General features: G+C 39.5%; 1 protein-coding gene across 1 annotated transcript; it reads left to right on the forward strand.

Moving 5' to 3' along the window:
• Positions 1 to 1,990: 1,990 nt before the first annotated feature.
• On the forward strand, positions 1,991 to 23,911 carry MOSPD1 (motile sperm domain containing 1). Its single transcript, XM_060086936.1, has 6 exons — positions 1,991 to 2,094; positions 13,504 to 13,758; positions 13,870 to 13,945; positions 15,424 to 15,641; positions 20,062 to 20,223; positions 22,302 to 23,911. The coding sequence occupies exons 2-6, from the start codon at positions 13,605 to 13,607 to the stop codon at positions 22,331 to 22,333; spliced, it is 642 nt and encodes a 213-aa protein (XP_059942919.1). The 5' UTR covers positions 1,991 to 2,094; positions 13,504 to 13,604; the 3' UTR covers positions 22,334 to 23,911.
• Positions 23,912 to 26,544: the final 2,633 nt, after the last annotated feature.

A 26,544-nucleotide genomic window follows, 5' to 3' on the forward strand; every position in this document is an offset into this window, starting at 1 on the left:
TATCGCCAGGGATTCACAATAAAGGCTTTGATTTCTAATGTGGAATCTCAAACACACATACCTAAGTGGTAGAGTGTAAAGGTTTTGAAAACGTAATAATAAAACAGACCTTACACTGGAAAAGCAGCCTACAGTTACATTTTCACATATACTATAAATATTACTATATCAGAACCTCCTAACAGCCCAGTAAACTGGGTAGCACAAGGATTCTTGTCCCCATTTTACGGATGAGGAAACTGCGCCAGAGTGTATCTTGTAATGTAATTGGAGAGCAAACAAATATGCATTAAATGGTGCAAGAACAACACAAAGCAAGATGCCTACTTTTGTAAAGGTATACATTATAACACGGTTTACAAGGTCTGAAGGCATGTGGATGGAGCCCAAGGGAAGCCTGAAGCAAATAGGAGTCTGAAGCTTCCCAAAAGCAGGAGATACATCTGCATTTGGAAACTCAATTATTTTCTATGGCACCGTGAAATCTTTCTACACTGGATTATCATGTGAACTATACCAGTAATATCTTCCACAACCACATATTGTACCACAAACCAGTCTGACTTGCAAGGGAAGTACAAACTTTGGTCCTTTTGCAATGCTCTGCTGACTAACCAGTTTGTGTTTCATGTGGCTGGGTCAAGATGGAGATGTCCCAGTGAAGGGAAGGTGGTGATTATATGAGGTTTTGCCTAGGATTCTTTCTGGGCCTACTTAGGGCTTCAGATGCAGTGAAGTTGAAGGATTTCATTCAATTCATCCAATTGTATGTCTCTTCTGGATCAGGCATTCTGCTGTCAGCTATGGGTGGGTTTTGAGAAATTCTTAGCCTAGGCAGGAGAGAAAGGAAGACATATACATGACTAGTGATTACCTAAGTCAGGAAGAATTGCAAAGCAGAAAAAGTAACATTATGTGATGGTGGTGCAGGAGTTAATGATTCTCATGGACGATCCTGGAGGGTTTACCGGAGGAAGTGACATTTCTACTGGACCTTGAAAGACAGAAGGGCATTATAAACTGTGGGAATCTGTGAGCAAAGGCATCTGAAGCCTGAGCCCATGGGAGATCTACTGGCAGTCCATTGCTCGGGTGGGACAACTGGGGGAAATTCTTTGGGCCTTATACTTGTGGAGAGGGGACCTGGAGTGGCTGTACCTTACTCTCCTTAATGGACATGATTAAAATTTAATTTTGAAAATTCTCTTTAATGATACTCAAGGGGCCTATGAGCATTACTGACAGTGTGGCCTCCTCTCAAGGGGGAGTATTTTGGGCAGCCAGCGCTGGTTGAGTTGCCCCAGGTCCCACTGTCTTCCATGGATGGCCAGTTGATGGACTCAGGTGTTGGGTTATCAGAAAAGGATTGCAGAGGACCTCATATAAAATGTTAAGGGGTTGTAGATACTGCTGAAACAGTGAAAGGTTTTAAGCAGAAGAGTAGCTTGTCACGTATACATCGTAAATCTATCTGGTTGCTGTCTGGGAGATGGTTTAGACCAAGACAAGAGTGGAAGGAGAGAGTCCAATCAGGAGGCTACTGCAACGGTCCAAGCAAAAAATCATGGGGCCTAAACAGAGCCTGTAGCACTGAGGATGGCGTGGACAAAGAGGGGGTTAATAAGATATCTCAGAGGCAGAATCAACTAGCCTCTGTCCTCATTCTGTGTGTGTGTGTGTGTGTGTGTGTGTGTGTGTGTGTGTGTGTGTGTGTGTGTGTGTGTAGGGGAATAGGACGAGGGAGGAGTCAAGGGTCACTGCCTAACAAGTGCAATGAGAGATGGTCCTCTGTAAGAGTCCCCTTTCTCCTCAAGGAGCGGCCGGAAGGGAGAGGAGGGGCAGGTCAGAGACAGCAGGGAGAAATCCAGAGGCCAGGTGGCAGTAAGGAAGCCCCGCCCCCGGATCCGGCCCCGCCTCCGACTCCACCTCTTCTCCCTCTTCCCACCCACCCCGCAACCGCAGCTCATCCTCCAGGGCGGAGAGAGGTGGCATTTGAGTCCTCCGGTATCCCAGCAGGCAGTGCAGCCTAGAGATGCTGACAAAGGACTGGAGGGAGCAGTCGCAGCTGCTTTCCGAGGAACCGGTGTTGCCGAGGTGAGAGTCCCCCACCGTCCCGTCACCCACTTCCTCCGACTTCGGGAAGACGTGGAAGTTACGTTGCCAAGAGACCCCGCGGAAAGAATGAGCTGTACCTAAACCCCGAGCTTGGCTCTGTGACTGACAGCCGGGCTCCGTGGCGCCGGGACGCGGGTGGGAGGTGGGGGGAAGGCAGCTGGAGTCCTTTCTGCCCCATCTCTGACTGTCCATTGCCCCGCCGCCCGCGGAACTCCGCCCGCGGATCTCCGCCCCCGGATGGGGCTGGCGCGTGTGTGTTTCGCTTTTGCCCGGGCGGAGGCAGCTGGCTCTGGATCCTCCCGGTGCCTGCCCGGCAGAGTTCGGTTGCCCCGGGGATGCGACTCCAGGGACAACTCTTTAGCAGATGTTTCGAGGAGGGCTGGGGGAGGGAGGTCGACTCCCTGTTCGGGATGACACTGTCCTCGTCCTTCCTCCAGTCCAGCCGGTCCCCGCGGCGAGCAATTGGAAGGAAATCGGCGGGGCTGGAGCGAGGCGTCCCGGGATGGCTGGAGGGCAATGAAAGCGGGGTGGAGAGGCCGGGAGTGAGAGCAAACGCCTTCTTGAAATGATTGGCGGGGGATGTAAGGGGTACGTGGCCTGTTTCTATCCCCTTCCTGGACCTCCGCACGGATCCTGATGGTTGCACCAGCTGCTGGGCTGTAAACAGGCTCACATGACCTGTTTCACATGGAGCCGGCCGGTGTGGGGACGAGGGCTGGAAAGGCTGGGCCCCAGCCTGGTGGAGCTGAAGTCCTAGGATGGACCCTTTGATACTCCCTCCTCAGCCTTCCAGCCCTTCGTCAGTGCTCTGTGGTGTCCCCTCTGGGTAAAGTAACTGACATCTATCCTCTCCGGACTGAAGTAGCATTTCTGCCCCAGTAGAATCGAAAAGACCTCACTTTGGGGAGCGAGAGGGAAAATGTTAATTGAAAAAGGTCCCGGATTTTTTTTTTTTTTTTTACCTTTGAGGGAACCAAGAGAAGGACGGAAACCTGAAAAATTGGGTCTTTTGGATCTTGCCTAAAAAGCAGTCCTGTACTTTCGGAATGTATTGTGTTTTAATGTGAATTCCAGACAAAAAGGGGAAAATCTACTTCAGGCAGGGCGCACATGGGATTTAATATATTCTTGATGGTGAAAATCTTGTCCACTTGTCTCCTCTAAGTGCTGGGAAATCTCTGCCGAGAAAATATCATATACAGAATATTGAATAGGGAGTGGACACCAACTTTTAGATTACACGTATATTTGGTTATAAAGCAGTGGGAAGTTTGGAAAACAGGAAACGGAGCCAAATGTGCCTTTCAAGTTGTTCACGTCTACATATCCAAACAGGATTCGAGATTAAACTAGATTCTGAAGCATTTCTAGAACTCTCAAAATAAGAGGTTTACTCAAATACTAGGATACTTGAAAATTTGGAATTCCCTTTATTTATAGAATATAATTAAATGTAATGGGCAATATTCAGTACAGAGTTACCATGTTATAGGCAAAGATAGAAAATAGAACAAATAGCTTATAACATAATGCATGTTTCTCCCCTTAAATTGTTCGTGCACATTTTCTTCCTAAATTTTTTATTTTCAATTTTTTTTTCTCATGGACCTTTTACATATAACTCCAATTTCTGAAAAGCAGAAAACAAGAAACTGCAAGAAAAGCTTCCCATTCCTCTAATAGCTCAATGAAGTAATTTGTTATTCTTTTTCTGATTGTAAAAAGTTTAAGACGGAAAATAATTTAAAATCTTGTCTGGGGCTTCCCTGGTGGCGCAGTGGTTGAGAGTCTGCCTGCCGATGCAGGGGATGCAGGTTCGTGCCCCGGTCCGGGAAGATCCCACATGCCGCGGAGCGGCTAGGCCCGTGAGCCATGGCCGCTGAGCCTGCGCGTCCGGAGCCTGTGCTCCGCAACGGGAGAGGCCACAACAGTGAGAGGCCCACGTACAGAAAAAAAAAAAAAAAAAAAAAAGGTGAAATCTTGTCTGAAACTTAGATTATTAGTGTTCTGAATCTTGTTTTGCCACCTTGTAGCATTCTGGAGAATCTTGCCCTACAATAAATAGATTAAGTGATTTACTCTTTGAGGCCCTCCATTTCCTCATGTGTAATATGAAAGTTTTGTTTTAATCTCCAGAGCCCCTAATAGCTCTCAAATTCCATAAAACGGCGCAGTTTTTGATTGGGCACTATTCTTGGATAAAATAAGCTGGTCAAATAAGGCAAGATGTTGGTATTAACTAAAAGGAACATGCAGTAAGTAACAAGAAGTACCCAGAATCCTAATAGAAATAGGAACTGCATTCTGCAAAATTCTCATTAGGTAAATTAACCGTATAGGTTGACCTGTACCTGTCTCTCCTACTCTCAATCAGGGAATTGAAGATTGCCTCCGCTAAACATTAGAAATAACAGTTCCATCTGACTTTCTTGATCTTCAGGGCATAGTACAAAGTCTGATTCTTTCACTCATTCCAGCTTGTTCCTGAATTAAGTGGGCTATGTGATCAGTGATGAAATTAGAATAAAAAGACAGCTCTAGGGCTTCCCTGGTGGCGCAGTGGTTGCGAGTACGCCTGCCGATTCAGGGGACGCGGGTTCGTGCCCCGGTCCGGGAGGACCCCACGTGCCGCGGAGTGGCTGGGCCCGTGAGCCATGGCCGCTGAGCCTGCGCGTCCGGAGCCTGTGCTCTGCGGCAGGAGAGGCCACGGCAGTGAGAGGCCCGCGTACCGCAAAAAAAAAAAAAAGGCAGCTCTAGCAGGGTCTCACCTTGGCAGTACCTTGATTAGATCACCAGAATCAGTATCTGGTTTTCAGCTTTTCAGGGTTCAAAATTACATTGTGCCAGCACATCTAGAAACTATCAGTCAGTCTCAGGGATTGATCCATACTAACCAAACTCACAAGAGATTTCTATGTTAATATGAATACCAGTTTATTAATAAAGGGAGACGTAGAACTGCCAAGCAGACCAGAGATTCATGTACAAGCCAGGGAACCCTTTGGTCTTGACACTGTAGGAACACATAGAAATTGCTCTTGACCTCCCCTTTTTTCTAGGGTCTGTGTGGACCACTTCTTAAAACACTTAGTAGCTGATATAGTTGAGAAAATTATAGCTTGCTTTTATATAAAAACCATTTTGGTTATACATTTGTATGGATATACCCTAGTCACCTGATTGAACTTGAGCCACCTGAAAAACATCTCTGAAATCTGTTTCCTCTCCATTCCTCCTGCCTTAGTGTAGGCCCTCATCTCTCCATGCCACATTCATTCAATATTTATTTATTTTTTACTGTAACTACTTTGGAGTCAGGCCCTGTGCTTGACTGGTCAATGGCAACCGGTTTCCTACTTCAGATCATATCCAGTCAATTCCCTGCTTAAAATCCTTCCGAGGTTTCCCTTGGCCTGCAGCAGTGCTTCTCAAAGCATAGTGTGCATCAGAATCATTTGGAGAGCTTATTAAAACACAGATGGCTGGGCCCCAGCCCCAGAATTTCTGATTCAGTAGGCCTGGGGGCAACCCAAGAATCTGCATTTCTAGCAAGTTTCCAGGTGAAGCTGCTGCTGCTAGTCTGGTACGACATTTTGAGAAACACTGGCATCCAGAATCAAGTCTAAACCTCTCAAACTTGGCTTACAAGATTTTCACCATCTGCCTCCAGCTTACCTTTCCAGGCTTCTCTCTTGCTGCTCCCCCATACGTGCTATTTTTTAACCATAAGCAATGCCAAAGCTCATTTTAAGAGTCCCTTTCATGCCTCCACACATACTCTTCCTTGGAATTTACCCCCCTCTCCCTCCACTCCTACTGCAAACCCCTATTTAAGGCAGACTGTTACTTTCTTTATGCTCCCAGAGCGTTTTGTATCTATCAGCATTTTAACACTTGTCACATCTTATCCTAATTACTATGTATATCCGTTTTTCCTGCTAGACTCATTTTGGAGGGCTGAGACCATGATTTCATCTTTTCTCCATATTCTTTAGCACAGTGACTGGTATATAATAAGTGCTCAGTAAATGTTTGTTGAAATAGTTTGTGATTCTATAACTTCTGAGAGTGCTCTATGTAGCAACATATGTATTTCATGTAATGAATTAATATAGATTTTGAAAATTGCACATACATCATGAAATAACTGAAGACATTGGGATAGTATAAAACAAGGGTTGGAAAGAACTAGTTTGAAAGAAATGTTTTAAAAAAGACATTATTGGAGGGCATCCTTATTTCTTTTATTCCTTTATTTATTTATTGGTCGCGCTGCGTGGCATGCGGGATCTTAGTTCCCCAACCAGGTATTAAACCCATGTCCCCTGCCATAGAAGCTCGGAGTCCTAACCACTGGACTGCCAGCGAATTCCCCATCCTTATTTCTTTTAAACCTTAAAAGGTACACTACTTAAGTTTTACATTTTAAATATGTAATAGCCTAGCACTACATATCATTTATAGCAGTCAATCTCATTAGTAAGATATCAACTTATACAAAAACCCCTTGAAATTGTATAAAAACAAAATTGCCTAATATTGACCAGTGAACCATTTAAAAATATAGCATGAACATTAGAACATCGCTTGTGAAAGAGCCGATTTTAGGAACAGACCAGCCATTAAAAAGCCTAATAGACGATACTGGAAACTCAGAGATGAGGAGAGCTGACTTTATGAAATGGGAAGGAAAGAGAGGTTTTAATACCAGTGAGAGTAAAGCAAAAGAACATATTGCTCTTCACTATTTACTATTCAGTTGGCCATTGGCAAGGACTGCACCAAGTATGGAGGAAAGAGATAACCCCTGTGCCCAGATAAAACGGAGCTGGGCCTGAAGGTGGAGCTGGGAACCCTAATCAGTAAACACAAGAACCAGGCACAGGTAGTAAGTAGCTGGTGCACTGTAGCCAAGCAGATGGGTCACTAGTTTCTGGGAGAGGCTGTACTTCAAATCATCCTTAACTGTTTCAAACTTTGAACGACTTTGGTACAAGAATCCCCAAGGATCACTTATTTCATTTTTCTTGCAGGCTCCTCTCCCCCAGATAAGGGTGGGGCGGGGCCGGGGTGGAGGGAAAATGACTATATGGTTTGCAAGGGGTTTCTATGCTCTTTAAGTCTCCAGGTTTTGAATCTTTGGGGATAAAAGATCTCGAAACTCCCCTGTTTATCTCAGAGCCTTATCTTTCCATTCCTCTGGTCCATCCAAAGTGAGGAAGCCAGAGAAAATGATCTCACTTGGGGTATTGATCTCTCTGGACTGATGGAGGAAAGTGTGGGTGAGGATTTCAGTGTGTTGAGGCTTTTTTTTTTTTTTTTTTTTTTTGGTGGGAGAGTAGTTTGCAGACTGGTCACAAGGTGGTGTGCACACATAAGGTTTTCGCTCAGATTTCATTCATGTTTGCATTTCTGTGCTTTGGGATCAGAGGAAAAGGATGAGGCAGTCTCCTGTACCACCAGCTCGCAGCGGTTCTGTCTCCTTGTAAAGTCGGGGGTATGTCAAAACCTCAGATTTCTAAACCCTGCTGGCCCAGTTGGGCACAAGGAGGCAGGGAAGATGAGGAGAGGGAAGTGGGAGGGAGGGAGGAGGGGAGAGGCAGCTGGGAGTGTCGATGCTCTCGTTCTCTTCCTGCAGCCCATGGCAAGCAGCCACCATAGAGTTACTGTTCCTCTAATTGGGATCGGTTGCCTGTCTTTTGTGGATGAAGGGTGTCCAGCTATGGGGAAGGGGAATGTTTCTTGGTGGAGGAGACAGTTATTAGTGGAGGCCTGTAGGTTAACTGCTAAGTTCAGTATCTTCTAAGAGCCTAACACTGAGCTTGAGTCTTTGGATGCAAAAAACAAAACAAACAAAACAAAACAAACAAAAACCCCACAGAAAAATAATATGGCATTATGACTGAAATCTGGGGAGTCACAATTAGTCCACACAAAACAAATGTCAATGTATTCACTCTATCCAGTAGTAAGTACATTAAAAAATAATGCAACAAAATTAGTGAAATGCTTGTAGATCAGAGCAGTAGCAGAAGGCCATAAAGAGGGGACATTTGTACTAGGCTTTGAAGAATGTGTAAAATTTTGGTGTCCAGAGAGGAAGAATAAAATAAACCTTGGTTATTATCGCCCTAATGAATAGTTACTGACAGCCAGAGCTCTGCTTTCACAATCAGGAAAAGAAAGTGTGTGCAACTTAGTAAGTGAAATTGTCTCTCAATTTTTTTTCTTGATAAAACTGAAAAGGAAACACATGCATCAAGACTTGAATTTTGGATCATCCTTTGAGAACTCTTCTCTTCTGGAAAAGCAGGGGGATTTCCTAGAGATGAGGGCATGTGTTGCCATCAGCATCAGGGAAGCAGGGTTTTTGAACTGAGACGCAGAGGAGATGATTATTGTATAGGGAAGTGCGAGTCTGGAGACCAGAGTTCTGCCACCAATTTCCTGTGCAACCTTGGGTAAGACCCTTAACCATCCTGGGCCTGTTTTCCTTGTTGGTAAAATAAGAAGGGTTAGGAGCTGACATCCTTTGACTCTGTGTATGCTTGACTTTTGGAAAGCAACCTTATTAACTGATTCACAGTGAGGTTTTACCGGCTTAGTGTATAATCTCTCCCCAGAATTTTTGCACTCTATCATTTTGCAATATTGACTAGAGCAAGGCGAAAGTGTTAGTCTCCGGAAAACCATCAATTAAAGGCAGGTATCATGCTCCATCATGTTTGTTGGCAGAGTCTGTAATATTGCACTGGTGACCTAGTGCTAATTTCTCCCTAATCTCCTCTGGTTGGAGTTTGGGAGGCAATTTATATCTTAGCCAAGATAAGTGAGAAATGGGAACACAAATTCGAAAAGAGATAGTAAACTGCTCAAAAATGATTCAGCACTTTTTAAAGATGGTGACTAGGGGACAGACAGCCTATTCACAATTCATGGGAAAATATTCAACTCATAAAGAGAAAGCTTCAAAATTCAAAAATAAGAATTTCTACTAAGCCATCATTTAAAACTAGTAAAGTTTCTACTCTGACCTATGCCAACTAACTTCCTGAGGTTCGAAGCAAGAGTTTAGTTAGCACTTGTTCTGTGTGTTTAATTTTGACTCCCCAGCCAGATTTATAAACCATCTCATACTCCTTTGTAAGAAAGTGTTACATTTTCCTAAGTTTTCAAGTCATCTTAAATAAATCTTGGTTCTTCCCATTGTAGTGAGTTTCTGTTGCATATAAAATTATTTTAAATAACTAAAAAATAATTCTATTTAACACATAGTTTAAGGTTTTCAATGTTATTAAAAGATCATAAATGGAAAATGCAATCAACAGATTTTTCACACATTGTTTCTAAATTCCTTCTTATGTTTCAAAACTGGCACCTTTTTGGAACTTCCCTGGCGGTCCAGTGGTTAACACTCTGTGCTTCCACTGCAGGGGGCATGGGTTCAACCTGTGGTCGGGGAACTAAGATCCTGCATGCCATATGGCACAGCCAAAAAAATAAAATAAAAATAAAAGTTTAAAAAAACCTGGGACCCTTTTCAAATTAGCCTCTAGTAGAGTTGTTGTTTGAGTCAACTTTTTTTGTTTGTTTGTTTCGAATTAGGTCTTCATGGGGTTCAGAACTCAAAAGATTTAAAAGGGTATCAAGAGAAAACTCCCCTCTCACCCCTGTCCCCAGCCATTCAGTTTGTCTTTCCAGGGGCAGCCCTGGCTGTCCTTCCAAAGATATTTTACCCATACCCAAGAAAATAGGTTTACATAGTCTTTTATCTTCCTTTTATACACAAATGGTAGCATACCCTACTCTCTGCATTGCACCTTGCTTTTCTCACTTAGTACTGCATTTGAAGATCAGTCCATATCCACACCACACAAAGAGCTTCCTCTTCTTGACAGAGAGCTGGTATCCCAACGAATGGCTATATCATACTTTACTTAATGAACCCCCTTTTAATGGCCAGTTGGGCCATTTCCAATCTTTTGCTATTGACAACAGCAACTAGCCCTTACTGCATGCCACGCTTCATTCCATGTGCCTCACATAAATTATTTTATTAATCCTCAGTGCTGCAAAAAAAAAAAAAAAAGCCCTGTCACATAGATTTCACACAAGGGGAATATTTATGCCTGAGAAATTCCTGGAAGTAGAATGTCTAGATCTGAGGTTTAGGTGCATTCAATTTTGGCAGGTATAGTGGTTGTACCAACTTATATTTATATCCCCGCCAGCAATGTAAGAACATGCCTGATGGCTCCTACCATGTACTATCAAACTTTTTGATTTTTGCCAATCTGACAGGTAAAAACATGTATATCAAGTATAGCTTTAGTTTGTATTTCTCTTGTGAGTGAGCTTACACATCCTTTTGTGAGTTTAAAAACAATTTGTATGTCCTTTTCTATAAAATATTATAGTGTTTGCTCATTTTTATATTGAGTTGTCTTTTTTAATGATTTGGAGGTCCTCTATATATAGTAGGGTAATTAGACATTGCCTATGGTATGAATTGAAAATGTTTTTTTGGCTTTACTTATAAAATTTTTTGCCATGCAGAACTTTAAAAGTTTTTGTATAGTTGAATTTATTAGTAGTTTTTGGTTCCTGGTTGTTAGAAAGCCTAAGATTATTAAAAAGATTTTCCATGGTTTCTAGTGCTTTTATGCTTTTGGTGTTTTTTATACATTTAAAGCTTTGATCCATTTGGAATTTACCATAATAAAATTCTGGAATTTTGTAAAGAGTGAGGGATAAACTCAGTTGTGTTTCTAGATGGATACCTGGTTTTATCAACATTTATTGACTGAACTATCTTCCATGAATTTGAGATGCCACCTTTTTTAAAAAAAATCTTTTTTAAATTTATTTTTGTCTCCGTTGTGTCTTCGTTGCTGCGTACAGGCTTTCTCTAGTTGTGGTGAGTGGGGGCTACTCGTCGGTGCAGTGCGTGGGCTTCTCATTGCGGTGGCTTCTCTCATTGCGGAGCACGGGCTCTAGGCGCGCAGGCTTCAGTAGTTGTGGCTTGCGGGCTCTAGAGCGCAGGCTCAGTAGTTGTGGCGCATGGGCTTAGCTGCTCCGTGGCATGCGGGATCTTCCCGGACCAGGGATCAAACCCGTGTCCCCTGTATTGGTAGGCGGATTTTTAACCACTGCACCACCAGGGAAGCCTGAGATGTCACCTTTTATCATAAGCTAAATTCTCACCCTAACTGAGTTTTAGAATAAGATGTTGAATATTATTTAGTGATGCCAAATTTGGATGTTCTATTCCTGGTAGCCAAGCTTACTAAGAAAGTAATTGTAGAGCTTATCATTTTCTATTGAAAAAAATAACATGCCAAACTTCTGAGAGGACATTATCCAAATAGAAATATGTATGGCTCTTAGGAAAGAAAAGAAATTCACGGCAAATAAAAACTCAGAATTAAAATGATTTAATCAGATGCTTTTTAGAATAACCTTAGTTTTCTTTTATTGAAATGGCCAGTTAGTTTGGTATAGTGGAAAGAATACTGGACTAGGAGAGGCCTGCTGGCATTTTTTATCTACCATGGTCTCTTCCTAATTTAGTAATAACAACAAATACTTAGAACAGCACCTTGCCTATAACAAATGCTAATGGCTTTACATAGATCAGTTCATTCAGTATATGTAATTAATAAAGAATTTGTAATCTGTTGTGAATTAAACAAATGTAAAATATTATTACTAATAAATATGTCTATAGGTGCTTTCAGCTTAGTCATAAAAACCCAAAAAACAAAAAACAACCTAACACTGTTATGGGCTACATGCATGCTATAAAGTATACAAATAGAAAGTGGAACCTGGGGCAGCCTGTGGATGATGACCTTACCAAGGTTCTCCCTTACCTTCACATTCCTGTGTCTTCACTTATGCTGATCCCCAGGTCTCAGTGCCCTCCCTCCCTACTTCCCCCAACACAGAAGCTCATATCCTTCTTTTCTTTAAGGGCCACCCCAAATGTTGTCTCCTGGCCTCTCTTCCAGGTAGAATTATTCACGAAGTCTTCTAATTCCCTAGCGCTTTATATACAACGGTATGCATTATAATAAAGGTAGCTTAAATATTTATTTTGTCTCCTCAATTATACTTGAGTTTCTGGAGGGCAGAGTTTCTGGAGGGCAGGGCCTGTGCATTATTCATTTTTGTATCTCTGTGCAGCTCTTGACATAGTTCCTGGCCTATAATGTTCAGCTGAGAGAAAAGAATAAAAATTTGCATACATGATTATACAGTATCCTATTTGATAGAAGTGGGCAAGGCCTCAATCAGAATCTGAGCCCCGATAGCTGGTAAAAACCAAACAATGGTACAGCAGAAACTAACACAACATTGCAAAGCAGTCATACCACAATAATAATAATAATAAACAACCAAACAATGTAATCATTTGTTATATTTCTCTCTGAGTGTATGAGAACCTGAGTGCAAACTATTAAATGGATTTTGGCCTACTGTATTTTATAGGTGTGATCTACAGGGTGAAAATCAGACATTTTCTGTGACTGTATGTTTTAGCTTTCTCATTTTATTTTAAAAAGCCAGACTTAGGGCGCTAGCTAAATAAGAATGTTGTTGATCAAAATTAGATTAGGAGATAAATACAGAAACATTACTTATCAGACAGTCTACAACTCTCTGGAACATATTCAACAACCCCAGAAGGAATCCAAAAAGGTCTCTGAAGTTGGAAAAAAATAGCTCTCATGAAGTCTGTGTACTTGATGTAGGAGGGGAGGCACGGTGCCACTTGCATGCCAAGGCCTGCTTACTGACTTTGAATTTTCATGGAAAACTCCAAGGACTGCTTAGCAAGTTTGGATATGCGTCTTCCTTTCAAGACATTTTTCCTTGTCTTGGGGTTTGGTAGAAAAAAAGATTAAGAGAACTCTTCCACCCATGCTGCCAGAAGGCACTAACTAAAGCATTGTTGAAATAAATGTTAAAAAAGTGAGTCTCGTGTTTTTCCTTTGTAAATCATGGAAGCTTACTTTGTTTTATGTTATTTTTTTTCATCTTTAAGAATTCTGATGGGCTCACATAAAATCAGTTGTGACAAAACTTCTTTTTTTTTTAAATCTGAGGTTTTAAATGAGTGACATCCTTTTGATCTCACCTTTTTGAGGGTGATTCATTTTAAGTAGGAAGCCTTCTTTATCATAGGTTGATATCCTGAATGTGAAAGGAGCAAGTGTAAGTTTCTTTGCATAGTTTGGTAGAAGCTGTATAAGTAAGCCAAGCGGAAAAGTCAAAAGGCATGTTTAAATGATTTGGGGACTGTTACAATGCATGCTAACCATGCTAGTCATAGCTAGCTCATGATAACAGGTATCACTCAGCTTGCTTTTTCTCTTCTCTTTCCAGATTGCCAAAATGCTTTGGAGTTTTTAACTGACTTTAAGAAAAGCCCAAAATAGATTTGAGACTGTAAAAACTGAAGCCGCAGCAAGGGGGATTCAGTGCCAATGCATCAACAAAAAAGACAGCCAGAGTTAGTGGAAGGAAATCTTCCTGTCTTTGTGTTTCCCACAGAGCTGATATTTTACGCAGATGACCAGTCAACACATAAGCAAGTGTTGACGCTGTATAATCCCTATGAGTTTGCCTTAAAGTTCAAAGGTGAGTCTCCTAGGTGTATTTTCTGGATTTTAACTACTCCCTACTAATTTTTGACTTGTAGAAACTAATTTTTTAAAAAACACTAATGGCCATTGTGACTTTTTCTTTCAGTTTTGTGTACTACTCCAAATAAGTATGTTGTCGCTGACGCTGCAGGTGCAGTAAAGCCTCAGTGTTGTGTGGATATGTAAGTCACAACCACTTCCTGGTAACATGTTTTCAGTGTGTTAATATTTATGTGTTTAACTTGAAAAAGATCTGTTCTTGAAGCTGCTCCCACATAGGCCTTCATTATATTTTGAATTTTGGCTGAGAGTTTGTCTCGCAACATACTTTTTAAGAAGTTTCTAAGAAATTCTAAACAGGTTGGCCAAATAATAATTCATTATGTGGGAGCTCATGTGTGTGTTAATATTTCCACGAACACTTCCTCATTGTTGTGCTTTTATTCATAGCAGGGAGATTTATGGAGGCAAAGTTCTAACTTATTCCTTTAAATTTCTCTAGCTATAAGAGGGACTTTAGCCCTCTTTGGAACATCTTGCTGTTACAGTGTCATTTGTGGAACTAATAATACTATGCTTTCAGAACAATGGTCATATATATTAATCTGAAATGGTTCAGCTAATAAAACTGAAAGTCTATACAAACAGGAAGCGAGTGTATTACTACTCATCTGTAAAAGGTTATCTGAGCTCTTCCAGATAACTTCGTCTTAGAGTGTCAGATAAATGATTGTTTGTTCAAGCTGTTCATATTTAATTTTCACTTTAGAACGAGTGGTGACCAGATGGATCCAATGACCAGCCCTTAATTTAAGCTACCAAGTAAACTGTATTTGTTTAAATCTTCCGTTGAGAATGAGAAGCAGAAGTCTTTTCTCTTGCATACATTTTCATCATCTCAGAGCCATAAAATGATGTATCTTTGAGGACGTGTTTTTGCACATTTCTTTTGATTTTCGTTCAGTACGTAATAAGCACGGACTATTGCAAAGAAATGTAGTCTCTTGCCTAATCAATGTGTTATCTTTGACCCAGTTGTTCTGTGTTCTCTATTAAGAACGAAGTAAAATAAATGGCACTGCAGATAACTTGCATAAAATTTATAGTACTTTATATACTCTTTTCAGAGAAATACAGAAATGCATTGTAAGCCTTCTGTTGCATTGGTCTTACTGTGTTACCTACTTATTTGATTGCTTATTTTTGCCTTCGTGCATGGACTTCAATTTTAAGTGTAGGGTGAGGTTTGTTACTTTGTTACTTGAACAATCAATAAGTGGCAATAGGAATTTATGAGACTTTTGTGGGGAAGAAACAATTTCATATATCCTGTTTAGTGAATATTGCTGTACACAGATAGCCAGGAAAAAAATGTCATTGCTAAAAGGAATTTTCTTTACCTATCATTCTTTTCTTTACCTATCATTCTTTTACTTTTCTTTACTTATTATTCTTAAGATGACTCTTACTCATCAAATATTTCAGAATTACCCATTTCTTTTTGGGTTATACTATGATTTTTTTTTACAGTATCACTAGCAAATTTCTGTATTTGAGTACTTGGTTATAGTCAGTTAATATGTATAAAATCTCTTGCTGAGCTCTGCCTGACAGGCCCCCAGAAACCTAAACAGCATTTGTTCTTTTTTAATGTTTCCAGTGTGATTCGTCATAGAGATGTTCGATCCTGTCACTATGGTGTAATAGACAAATTCCGTCTCCAAGTTTCCGAGCAAAGCCAGAGGAAGGCTTTAGGAAGGAAAGAGGTCGTGGCTACTCTTCTCCCGTCGGCAAAAGAACAACAAAAGGAAGAAGAGGAAAAAAGAATAAAGGAACATTTAACTGAAAGTTTATTTTTTGAGCAGTCGTTTCAACCAGGTAGTCTGGATTGTTTTTAAAGCCCTTTTGAGGTCTTAGACATTTCTTACTTTAAGAGAATCAGGGAGCAAAGAATAATTACTAGAACGATAACCCACCACTCTAAACCTAGTTGACTACTTCAAAAGTGAACGAAGAGATCAGGTACCTAGAATCGAACAAGAGGCCTAGAGCTGGCCTTTCAGCGGAGAGAAGAGCTCCCGCTAGATAGGGTTATAAGGAGAGGGCAGTCGTTGACAGAGCCTTTTCAATCTATAAAACCTGAGACTGCAGGCACTGTGCTTTATAATGCTAGCACAATTTGGCAATTCTATACTTTTGTTTCTGTGACTTTCCTATATCCTTTCTCATTTAATTAATTCGAAGAAGGAGAGAGATTGTGTTTGGCAATAGGCCAAGTTTGGTGTGCTGTTCATATTATTTTGAAAAAAAATCTCATTAAAGTTGAAGTTAATTAAACTAAGTAGATTATAATATCCCCTGTGGGCTATTAATTGAATCCCTCTCCATTCCTCATTTCCTTCCAGCTTAGATATTCAGGAGTGTTATGATATATTCTTTCAACATCGACAGGATCCTCATATTCAACTCTTGGACGTCATTCCGCCTCCCTCTGAACTTCTCATTATCTCCCTCCAACCCTATTATAAGGGGAGGAAGATAAAATTTTCCATAGAAAAGCATGGAAACTTTTTGACCGTGATATATGAACGTGATAGCAGCTGTCCTTGAAATTGCAACATTATATATGAGGGATTAAAAACCATCTACTTGTCATTTCATTAATTCATAGATCCATATCCGTTTGTTCATCTTAGAATGTTTATCTCGACAAGACAGGGAGTAATGCCCCTTTGATTTACTGGAGCCAAGTATCTTCTCATTCCATGCAAGGAGTGCCCAGATTTTCTGGTGATACCAAGACTAGGAATTAGGCAGTAACTAGTAGATTGTTTTCTTCTCAGCGACTATTATTTACCGACAGGACCAGTTTTTCATGTTTCGAAGCTGAAAGAGAATCTCTGTCAAATGTCACTTCGATGTCCAATCAATACTGTGAAGTTGACTTATAAATAGATATGAAATGCAAGATTCCTCTTTTAAAATGCCTCCTGTAGAACAAGAAAGGCCATTTGAGCATTTGGTTTTGGGTGTTAATTTTATAATTTAAAGTAAAGTGGTCGTTGCAGATCATTTTGGTATTTAACAGACTGGTTTAGTGCCAAAGAATAATAAGGGTTAAAAGTTTACTGTTTTATATATATATATATTTTTTCTTTTATTTTTAAATTGTTAGAATTCAAGTGAAAATCATCCTAAAATACAAATGCGTATTAATTGAGCATTTTATTATTTTATTTTTATAATGAAACTTTGTCTCTGAAGTACATTAGAGAATTCTTCTAATTGTAAAATTGGAGTAGGTAGATGAGTAGAATAGGTGATATTGGCATAGCACATGGTGGTCTCTGTTTTGGGGGAAAAAAAAACACACACACCTCTCTAAGCCATCCTGGTCAGGAAGCTCAAGGAAAGCAGACTCCTTATTTGTCTTGTTCATCAAGTTCATCACTTGTTCAGCACAGTGCCTGGCATACAGTAATTACACAGGAAATATGTGCGTGGGCCTCACTAGGAAGGCTGGACTTCTCAGCTGGTGGGGCAGCTGGGCTGGTTTTCTTTGTCTTACAAGGTTTCCACGGCTGCTGCTGTCTAGAGCAAGGGCGGCAGCACACAGTAGAGCTCCCCGCTCCCTGCAGGTACCGCAAGGTTGTGAGGGTCTCTCTGTGAGTTTAGCTGGAAAAATCGTTGGCGGCTGTATCGTGAAAGATTTGGATTTTAAAATGTGGTAAAAGGCAGTACAAATGAGAAATTTCTTCTCAAGTTATGTATTATATAAAGAGACATATAGTAGTAACAAATTTAAAAAAGTAACCAGTACCTATAATCCCACACACTTAACAGATCTGCTTACGTGTGTTCCATGTTACTTTCTAGACCTCGTCTATGTGCATAAATACAATTATATATATATATATATATTTATATATATATTCTTTTTTAACAGAAAAAGAAAAAGTATATATATTCTTTTTTTTTCATTTAACAGAAATTGAAGATAAACCCACAAAGCATACTTTCACAAAATACCAAAGCCCAGGTCATTAAAAAGTTATTTTAAAAAGATTCAGCTGAATCTTAGAGCGTTTGTCTTAATTACGTTATTAATGAGCTGCTATGTCTATGCCAGGTTTGAGCCAGTGCTCTCTGGCTTAAGAAAACTACGTCCTTTATTATGGTTTATAATAATAAAGAATTGAAAATGACCTAAAAGTCATTTAGGGGATTGATTAAATTACGAATATTCATAAGATGGAATGTCAAGCAGACATTTACAAGGATTTGATAGAATGGTAGATAGTTATATATGGACATGGAAAGAGGTTCGAATATATTTCCAAGTGAGAGAAAAAAAGTTATAGAACAGTATGTATAATATGGTTTCATTTAAGCAAAAAAATCATTTTACGTGTTTATATGGGCATTTATAAAATCTGAAAGGATCTATACCAAGCTGTTAACAGTGTTATCTCTAAGAGGATGGGATTACAGAGGAACCTTTATGTTTTCTATATCTCTAAAATTTTTACAACCCTGTAGTATCAGGAAAACTTTCCACTTTGAAAAATGTCAAGCATTTATGTGAATGTTTTTGGAATTTCTCTAAATAGTAAAAATTCCTTGAAATAATCTTTACTGTGGGTTTGCATTGAACAGTGTAGTTGTCATAAATATTTTCCTTGAAAACTTACCTTTGCAACAAATATAAATATAAAAGTACTACATTCATTAGCAAGAGACACACTTGTTTTTAGGCATTTATGCTATTGTTTCATCTCAAGCAATAATCACTATAAAATTTGAATTTGTTTTCACCTATCTGTCTTTGGTGAGGCTCAATTAAACTTCACACAACAGCTATGGTATTAATAATTTAGAAAAGCTGCATCTAATAATAAAATGAACAGCATTATTTCATTAATAAAACACAAAGATTGTGTTGCTGTTGGCTATTCCTTTTAATGAAAGGAAGAGTAGTGGGAAAAGCCATAAGACAGAAAATGCTGGTGGGTTTCTTAAAAATATGGGTATGAATATTGTACACATACAACCAGAACTGAAGAATAGCAGGCCAATAATATTTTTTTAAGAAGATGTTGGGGGTAGGAGTTTATTAATTAATTTATTTATTTTTGCTGTGTTGGGTCTTCGTTTCTGTGCGAGGGCTTTCTCTAGTGGTGGCAAGCGGGGGCCACTCTTCATCGCGGTGCGCAGGCCTCTCACTATCGCGGCCTCTCTTGTTGCGGAGCACAGGCTCCAGACGCGCAGGCTCAGTAGTTGTGGCTCACGGGCCCAGCTGCTCCACGCCATGTAGGATCCTCCCAGACCAGGGCTCGAACCCGTGTCCCCTGCATTAGCAGGCAGATTCTCAACCACTGCGCCACCAAGGAAGCCCCAATGATAAATATTTTTAAATTTTATTTTATTGCGGTAAGAATACAACGTGATATCTACTCTTTTAACAAATGTTCGTGTACAATATAGTATTGGTAACTATAGGCACAGTGCTGTTCTCTAGAACTTATTCATCTTGTATAATTGAGATTTTTATGCCCATTGATTAGCAACCCAGCCCCTGGCAACCACCATCTGTGCTCTGATTCTATGACTTTGACTATTTTAGATTCCTCATATAAACGGAATCATGCAGTATTTGTCCTTCTGTGACGGATTTATTTCATTTAGCATAATATTTGCCTGACATTGTTTCTGCTGCTTTCTTACTTCTATGCTATAAATGTGGGTAGAGTGGAGGGCAAGAATTTTCATAGGCAGCTTTAATAACATTAAAGTAGAACCTTTTTGCCGCCTTAACACTTGCAAAAATGATAGCAGGATGCTGCAGGTATTAGGACCAAACCTGTCTTGAGACCTACCAAAGATACTCCCAGAAGGTAGTGGAGCTCTACTGCAGTGGGCTCCAAAATGGAGTACACACAAGTAGTGCACTGGGGGTATGGGAAGAAAATGCCAGAACTTCAATTTCTATCTATTTTTAGCCCATTCTCTGCACAGATAATACATGCTTGAACACTTTCTTCGAATTCCGGTGGGGTAGTGGGGAAAGGATGATGACCACTGTTCTCTTCAGTAGGAACTCACTACCTCACATTCCATCCTATAATGGGCTTCCAGATAAGTCCAACAGATAAGGCCCCACAAAATGGGAATGATGGGGAAAGAATCAGAGAAGTTAGACAAAACCAGAATCCTGGTGAGTGGTGGCCAGTCTGTGTGAATGAACTTTTGTCTTAAGTTGTTTTTAGAAGCAAGCTCAGGGATTTTTATCTTTTTACAGAAAACAGAACTGTCTCCTCAGGACCTAGTTTACTAACTGTCTTCCTGGGAGTGGTGTGTATTGCAGCTCTGATGCTTCCCACGCTGGGGGATGTGGAATCGCTGGTGCCTCTCTACCTCCACTTAAGTGTCAATCAAAAATTAGTGGCTGCTTATATCTTAGGTAAGTGTTTTAAAGGTGCATTGGGGCGTATGTGTAGGCAATTTGTTTTCTTGAAAAGAATAATACATTGTTCTTTTATTTATTCCATTCTTTCTGCAAAAAATCTCTTTTGGACTAAACTGTGTCCTAAATACTTGCAAAATACATTTGTAAAAACATGAGAATGATGGAAACACTCACATTAAACTGCAGTAAGCCAAGGATTCCTAACCTGAATCAAGGCCCAGAATCTTTAAATGGCTTGCCTGAGGTCTATTGATTACAGTTGATTCTCTTTTTGAAAAAGTTATTTAAAAGTTTAATACAGTTTTTAAAGATTACTTTCCATTTACAGTTATTACAAAATATTGGCTCTATTCCCTGTGTTGTACAATACATCCTTGAGCCTATCTTACACCCAATAGTTTGTACTTCCCACTGCCCCACCCCCATTCTGTCCCTCCCTGTGTAGGCAGTTGTTATGGCCTGGAGGTGGTAGTGGCGGTCTTTACGTGTGTGGGATGATGGTGGTGGCTTGATTTTTTTTTAAAAGAAAAACAGATTGCTTCAAAAGCACGTTGAGATAAAGTGCATTTTAAGATTTAATTGTTGGCTCACATTTAGTTCTTTTCAGCTTGTTTATCTAGTACCTAATACTGTATTTTTCAGTTATTTTCTTTTTGCTGATTTCCAATGGTATAAAACATGCATAAAATGTAAAATGCATAAGTTCCATGATACAGCATTTTTACCTCTAGGAATTGATCCTAGGGAAACATACAAAGCGCATACAGTGATAAAGATGAACAGGGAAGCCTTGTTTAATGTTGTGACCCTTTCTCTTTAAACCAGTTCCCTTGTTTCCTGTTGAATCATTCTTTCAGTCATCCTGGCTTGAAACCTTATAGTTAATTAGTTCAAATGAACAAACATTCATTCAGAACCTACCATGTGTCAAGGATTAGGGTTCTGGTGATGAATGACTCTCCTCATCGTCTCCTCTCTCCTCTTCTGAGGTGCCAACTCTTTTCAGTATTCTCTCTCAGAATTCCTTGGTGTGCTCCCTTTTATAAAATCTCCAAATTGTCTTCTAAGTTGTCTCCGACTTCTGTCTGTGTCCCTCCTATTCCTCCCCTTTACCCCCATTATCTCCCCCCGCAAATCATCCACCACATTACTGTCAGGTTGATTTCCATCCTGTGTTGATTTCACCACCACCACTCCCTACTCAACAACCTTCAGTGATTCCCCATAATCCATAGAATGAAGTATAACTCCATAGTTTGGCATTGAAGACTCTCCACACTCTGAGTCCTCTCTGAGTTACTCTTGGCTAGCTGCTTCCCTATGTAAATTCTTGATTAGAGTGTGTTAGGTTATTTATTGATCCCCAAAAAGCTCATCTGGAGCCCCGGTCCTACCTCCATGCCCTTGTTCTTGCCATTCACTCACCTGAAATGCCTGCCCATCATACTGTTCTATATCTTTCCTGTCCATCTTTTAGGCTTACTTCAGCTTGATCTTTTGGGGAATCTTCTCTGACTGCTCCAGTCCTATGTGATTATTTTCCTTCTCTGTACTTTATCACTCACTTTTTAAAAACCACTCATTTAGGACTGAGGATATTCTTATATTGTTATTTTTTTATGGTTTTATGTATGGAGTCTCTTCAAAAGAAACAAGCTAAGCAGAAATACTATGCTTCTGTCTCTTCGTGGCCCTAGAGCCCTGGGATGCAAACAGGCTTGCATTGTTTTTGTTAATGAAATTAGCAGGCTTTAGTGACACTTTAAAATGCCATGTCTGCTATTATTATAGTTGACGTGACTGGATAAAGCGAGAGATATATTTGATGGTTAAAAAATTAGCTATGGCCAGACATTAGTGATTGCATTAAATCTATCCAATGACTGCCTATTGCTGTAAACTGGATTTCTTCTGTATAGTATCAGCTAAATTCAAGTTGATTTTGAGTTCTTGGTAGAGTGCCTGCCTATGTGCTGTGTTTTATTTGCTCACTGAGGTGTAAACAATTATTTATTGAATGGAAGATTTTGTAAAATGCATGTCCTTAACTGTTCTCCAATTTTTTCTTTCAGGTCTTATCACAATGGCTATACTTAGAACATGAGCAAGGAATTCACTTGACTTCTGAAGTAAATTTATCTTGAAAATATGAATGTGGACTGCCTTTTATCTCTATTTCACCCCATTAACATGCTACAAACTATTGATTGATTTACAATCATTGCAAATGTATAATATATATTTTAAATTACTCTATAATTTTATTCAAAGGACTCCAGCACATTATGTTACAGACAGCAAGGAAGCTTCTGAGTGACACTTAGGAAATTTTTTGAAGAAATTCTTTTTATACCTAAGCCGACCGTGCAAAAGACTTTAATTAAGACATTTGTTATTTTTTCATCTTTTTTCTAATTCACTTTGATTGTTGAGGTCATGTATCCTTCAAAGTTAAAGGCCTAAAAGAGCAAACTGACCAGCCTGAAAATGAAATTACATTTATTTCCTAGCTACGAACATCAATGTTACTATATAAATTATGCCTTGTCCTCTATCATTATATACAGTCGCCATGGTGTTTCTAAAATAAGAGTTTTACAGTTAATGTGTAGAAGGTAAAAAAATGAAAAAGCATAAAATACTGAGGAATCATGTTTATCTTAGGGTCTCACAGAAGACAGGACATATTTAATTCATCTGGTGAACTACAGGATAGGTTGTGGTCCAGCCACCAAGAAGTAGGGTGACCATTCTGTTTGGTCTAAGAATTCTGAAGGAAGGTAGGCATTTGTTTAGTTAGCTGGTACACCTGGCTTTACCTCTGGATAATGCTTTATGTTAATAGGAGGAAAAATCACTTTATCTTTTCTCCCCAGCCCTTTGCCTGACTGTAAGCTACTGGCCCAGATTGGGACTACCAATGCCAGGTGGTTTATGTGGAGATGATTTTTCACCTTTAAACTCTAAGCCAAGTATAAAAAAATCCTTAATATCTGTGTCTATTTTTTATCAGTCACTGAGACATTTTTTAAGTTTGTATTTATTATTAAAACAACTTTACCAAAAAAAGTCCCCAAAGCACAACTATGTACATTTCTTTATAGCCTCTTCTGATCTCTAACATATATATGCAGTTTTAACTGTTATTGTTATAGTATCTGATCTTTTGACTTAGGATTTTTATCTGAGAGCACAATGCATTGAGTCTCCTGAAAATCATCTTCCGGATCTTTTTACAGAATGAACTTATGCACTGCTACTGTAGTATTCTCAAGGAATATATGTAAACACGAGATGTATGCCTGAGGTTGGGTTTTGCAGGAAACAGTACTTTGCTTCTAAAGTAAAAGCTTTTTACGTATACTCTTTCATAGGAAATCCTCATCATTTAACCATTTGGGGAGCGTAAATCATTAAATGGATCATGTCTGTATGTTGTGTAATGACTAAAAAGCACATAAATGTAATCTATTTTGAACTTTGTAAAAAAAAAACCCTTGTGTTTGAAGGTTATCCTTTCTCTGTCCAGCTCAAGTTGCGTGTGTGTGTGTGCGCGTGCGTGCATGTGTGTGTGCATGTGCGTGTGCAGGTGCACGCACATGTGTGTGTGCATGTGATAACACATTGTAAAGAACAGAAGTTACTTTAAAAAAATAAAAGAAAATGGAGACCTAAGTTTCACAACGATTGACACATTTTGTTTCGGTATATCTCTGAGGAACTAAAAGTCTCCTGTTTCCTAAAGCTGTCTCCTATTCCTGTGAGTTAAATAAGCAAAAATAAGAAGTGAAATATGTGAGCTAAAATGTCTTAAGTTTTTTAATTTACCAAAGGAGTTAATTTGTTTTACAGTTTTTGAATAGGTAACAGTTACGTGCTTCAAAAATCAAAAACTTTAAAAAGGTATACAGTGAAAAATCTCTCCTCACCATCCCTGTCCACCCTGTTCCCTGTCCACACAGCTCCTTACAAGTGACCACTTTTATGAGTTTATATATACTTCATTTGTTTCTCCAAATATATATTCTTATTTTAATGCTTTTATATATAAATGGTAACATGTTCTACATACTGTACTGCACCTAGCTTTTTTCTACTTAATGCTATATCCAGGAAGAACTTTCTATATCAGTAGTTAAAGAGTATCCTCCTTCTTATTATTACAGCTGCATAATATTTTGCATGGCTTATAGCATAATTCATTTTAACAGTTCCTGACTAGTTCTACCAGTAACGCATGGGAGTGCATTCCACAGTCTTCATTAGCTATGTGTTTTGCCTGTCTGATAGCTGAGAAATGATATATCCGTGTAGTTTTAATTTTTGTTAACTTAAAAGTGAGGTTGACCATCTTTTCATAGAGCTTATTCACATCTTTGGCCCCCCAACCCCTGCTTTCTGGTGGGTGGGTGGGTTTTTTTCCTTATTGGCTTGTAGGAGCTCTTTGTGATATGAGTTGCAAATATTTCCTTTCAGTTTATCATTTTTCTTTGACTTTGCCTATGGTGTCTTTACCATGTAAAACTTATTCTGGAGTCGTTGAATTTATGACTCTTTTATGACTTCTGGATTTTGAATCATAGTTAGAAAACCCCACTCCAAGGTAACAAATCATAGATATGCACATGCATACAAACACCAGTTAGAAGATACAGAGAATAGTCCATTTACAATAGCAAAAAAATTAAATTAAAAAAAATCTAGGTTTAAACTTAAAGTCCCAAAACTTTTATAAGGGAAACTAAAACACTCCTGGGAAACACAAAACTAGATCTGAACAAATGGAAAGACATCTGGGATGTTCTTGGATGTGTAGTCTTAACATCATAAAGATTTCCTATCTTTCTAAGTTACGTAAATTTAACATGATCCCAAAAAGAATACCACAAAGTTTGGGTATTTTTTTTTCACCTAGACAAGTTGACTCTAGAGTTCATATGAAGAAATAGCATAGCTAGGAAAACTTGAAAAGTAAAGGGAGAAATTTTTCCAGAAATTAAAACTTTTATATAACTCCAATAATTCCAATAATGTGCCATTGGCCTGTGAACAAACCAATGGAAAAGAATTGGAGTACAGAAATAGACCCAAATATATCCAGGAATTTAGATAAAGGTGTCATCTGCAAACAGTGGAGAAAAAAATATACTGGTCAATAAATGGCATGAAAACTGGATAGCCATCTAGGAAAAAAAAATTGAAGTTGGATAGATGCATTCCACCAGGATAAACTCCAAATGGATCAAAAATTTAAATGTAAAAAGATGAAACCATCAAGGTGCTAGACAACATGGGAGAATTCATTCCTTTATAATCTTGGAAGGGGTTAATTCTTGATGACTCTTGATAACAGTATTTCATATGGAAGACTAAATTCATAACCAACGTCTCCCCTGGGCAGTAGTTATACTCCCCTCCTCAGCGTGTAACTTCCCAGTTTTGTAAAAGGACCGCCCCCAAATGAGTTTTCAAAGTAGATCCCCAGAATCATAAAACGGTTGGATTTTTCCCTTTTAGAGATTACTCGATTCAACTCACTTAAGTTCTCCCCTTTAATTCAAACCTGCCGCATTTTGACATGATATAATCAACAAAACTGGGTGACTGGCAAGCGATCATACACTGTGTGTCTGCACTGTGTGGATTTACAGTCCACATTTGAGTGTGTGGTGGCACCTCAAATAGCCTTTGATCCAATTCAGTGCTGAAGTGCCTGGAACACCCCACAAATGCTGTAGGAGCTGGAGAGGCCTGAACTGGTCTTAGACGGTGGGCTGATTCATACACAAAGAGTAGCGGGGCTCACAAGAAAAGGCAAGGATAAATGTGCCACGAGGTGAGGTGAGTTGTTTTGAAACAATTTCCAGGGAGATATTTGAGACTGTGATTGTGTGTGCCGTTATTTCCTGTCTACCATGAAGAAAACTTTTTTTCTGCCATGATTAAAGGGGCTGAACACAGGCTAGTGAGGAAAGAACCAAGCTTGCCAAGGGGCCACCGGCATTACAGAATTTAATCAGGGACATGGTAAAGAAGTTGTCATCGTGAAAATGAATATGATTCATCTTGAAGGCAGCTAGCAGACAGAAAACGCACAGCAAGAGGCATGGCAATAGTTGTAATTATCTGTCACTGTAGGTGTTTCTGCCTCCTCGAAATCGTGAGGCCTGCACAGTTCTGCCACCAGAATTCACTTCAGAAGGAGTTATACAAAGTCAGCTTGTAAAGCTCCAGGTTTCTAGTAGGGATTCTGGAAACGAGTGTCTCCTCGACGTTTTCATTCACTGAACAATTAAGTAGAAAGACTATATAGCA

Source organism: Mesoplodon densirostris, chromosome X (genome assembly GCF_025265405.1).
Source record: "Mesoplodon densirostris isolate mMesDen1 chromosome X, mMesDen1 primary haplotype, whole genome shotgun sequence".
In the NCBI taxonomy this organism is placed as follows: domain Eukaryota; kingdom Metazoa; phylum Chordata; class Mammalia; order Artiodactyla; family Ziphiidae; genus Mesoplodon; species Mesoplodon densirostris.

Bases quoted from the DNA above. Each gene is read 5' to 3' on its own strand.
- MOSPD1 (XM_060086936.1), top strand. From the start codon at position 13,605: ATGCATCAACAAAAAAGACAGCCAGAGTTAGTGGAAGGAAATCTTCCT. The intron at 13,946-15,423 runs GTAAGTCACAAC...TAATGTTTCCAG, and splicing joins CCTCAGTGTTGTGTGGATAT to TGTGATTCGTCATAGAGATG. The intron at 15,642-20,061 runs GTAGTCTGGATT...ATCTTTTTACAG, and splicing joins TGAGCAGTCGTTTCAACCAG to AAAACAGAACTGTCTCCTCA.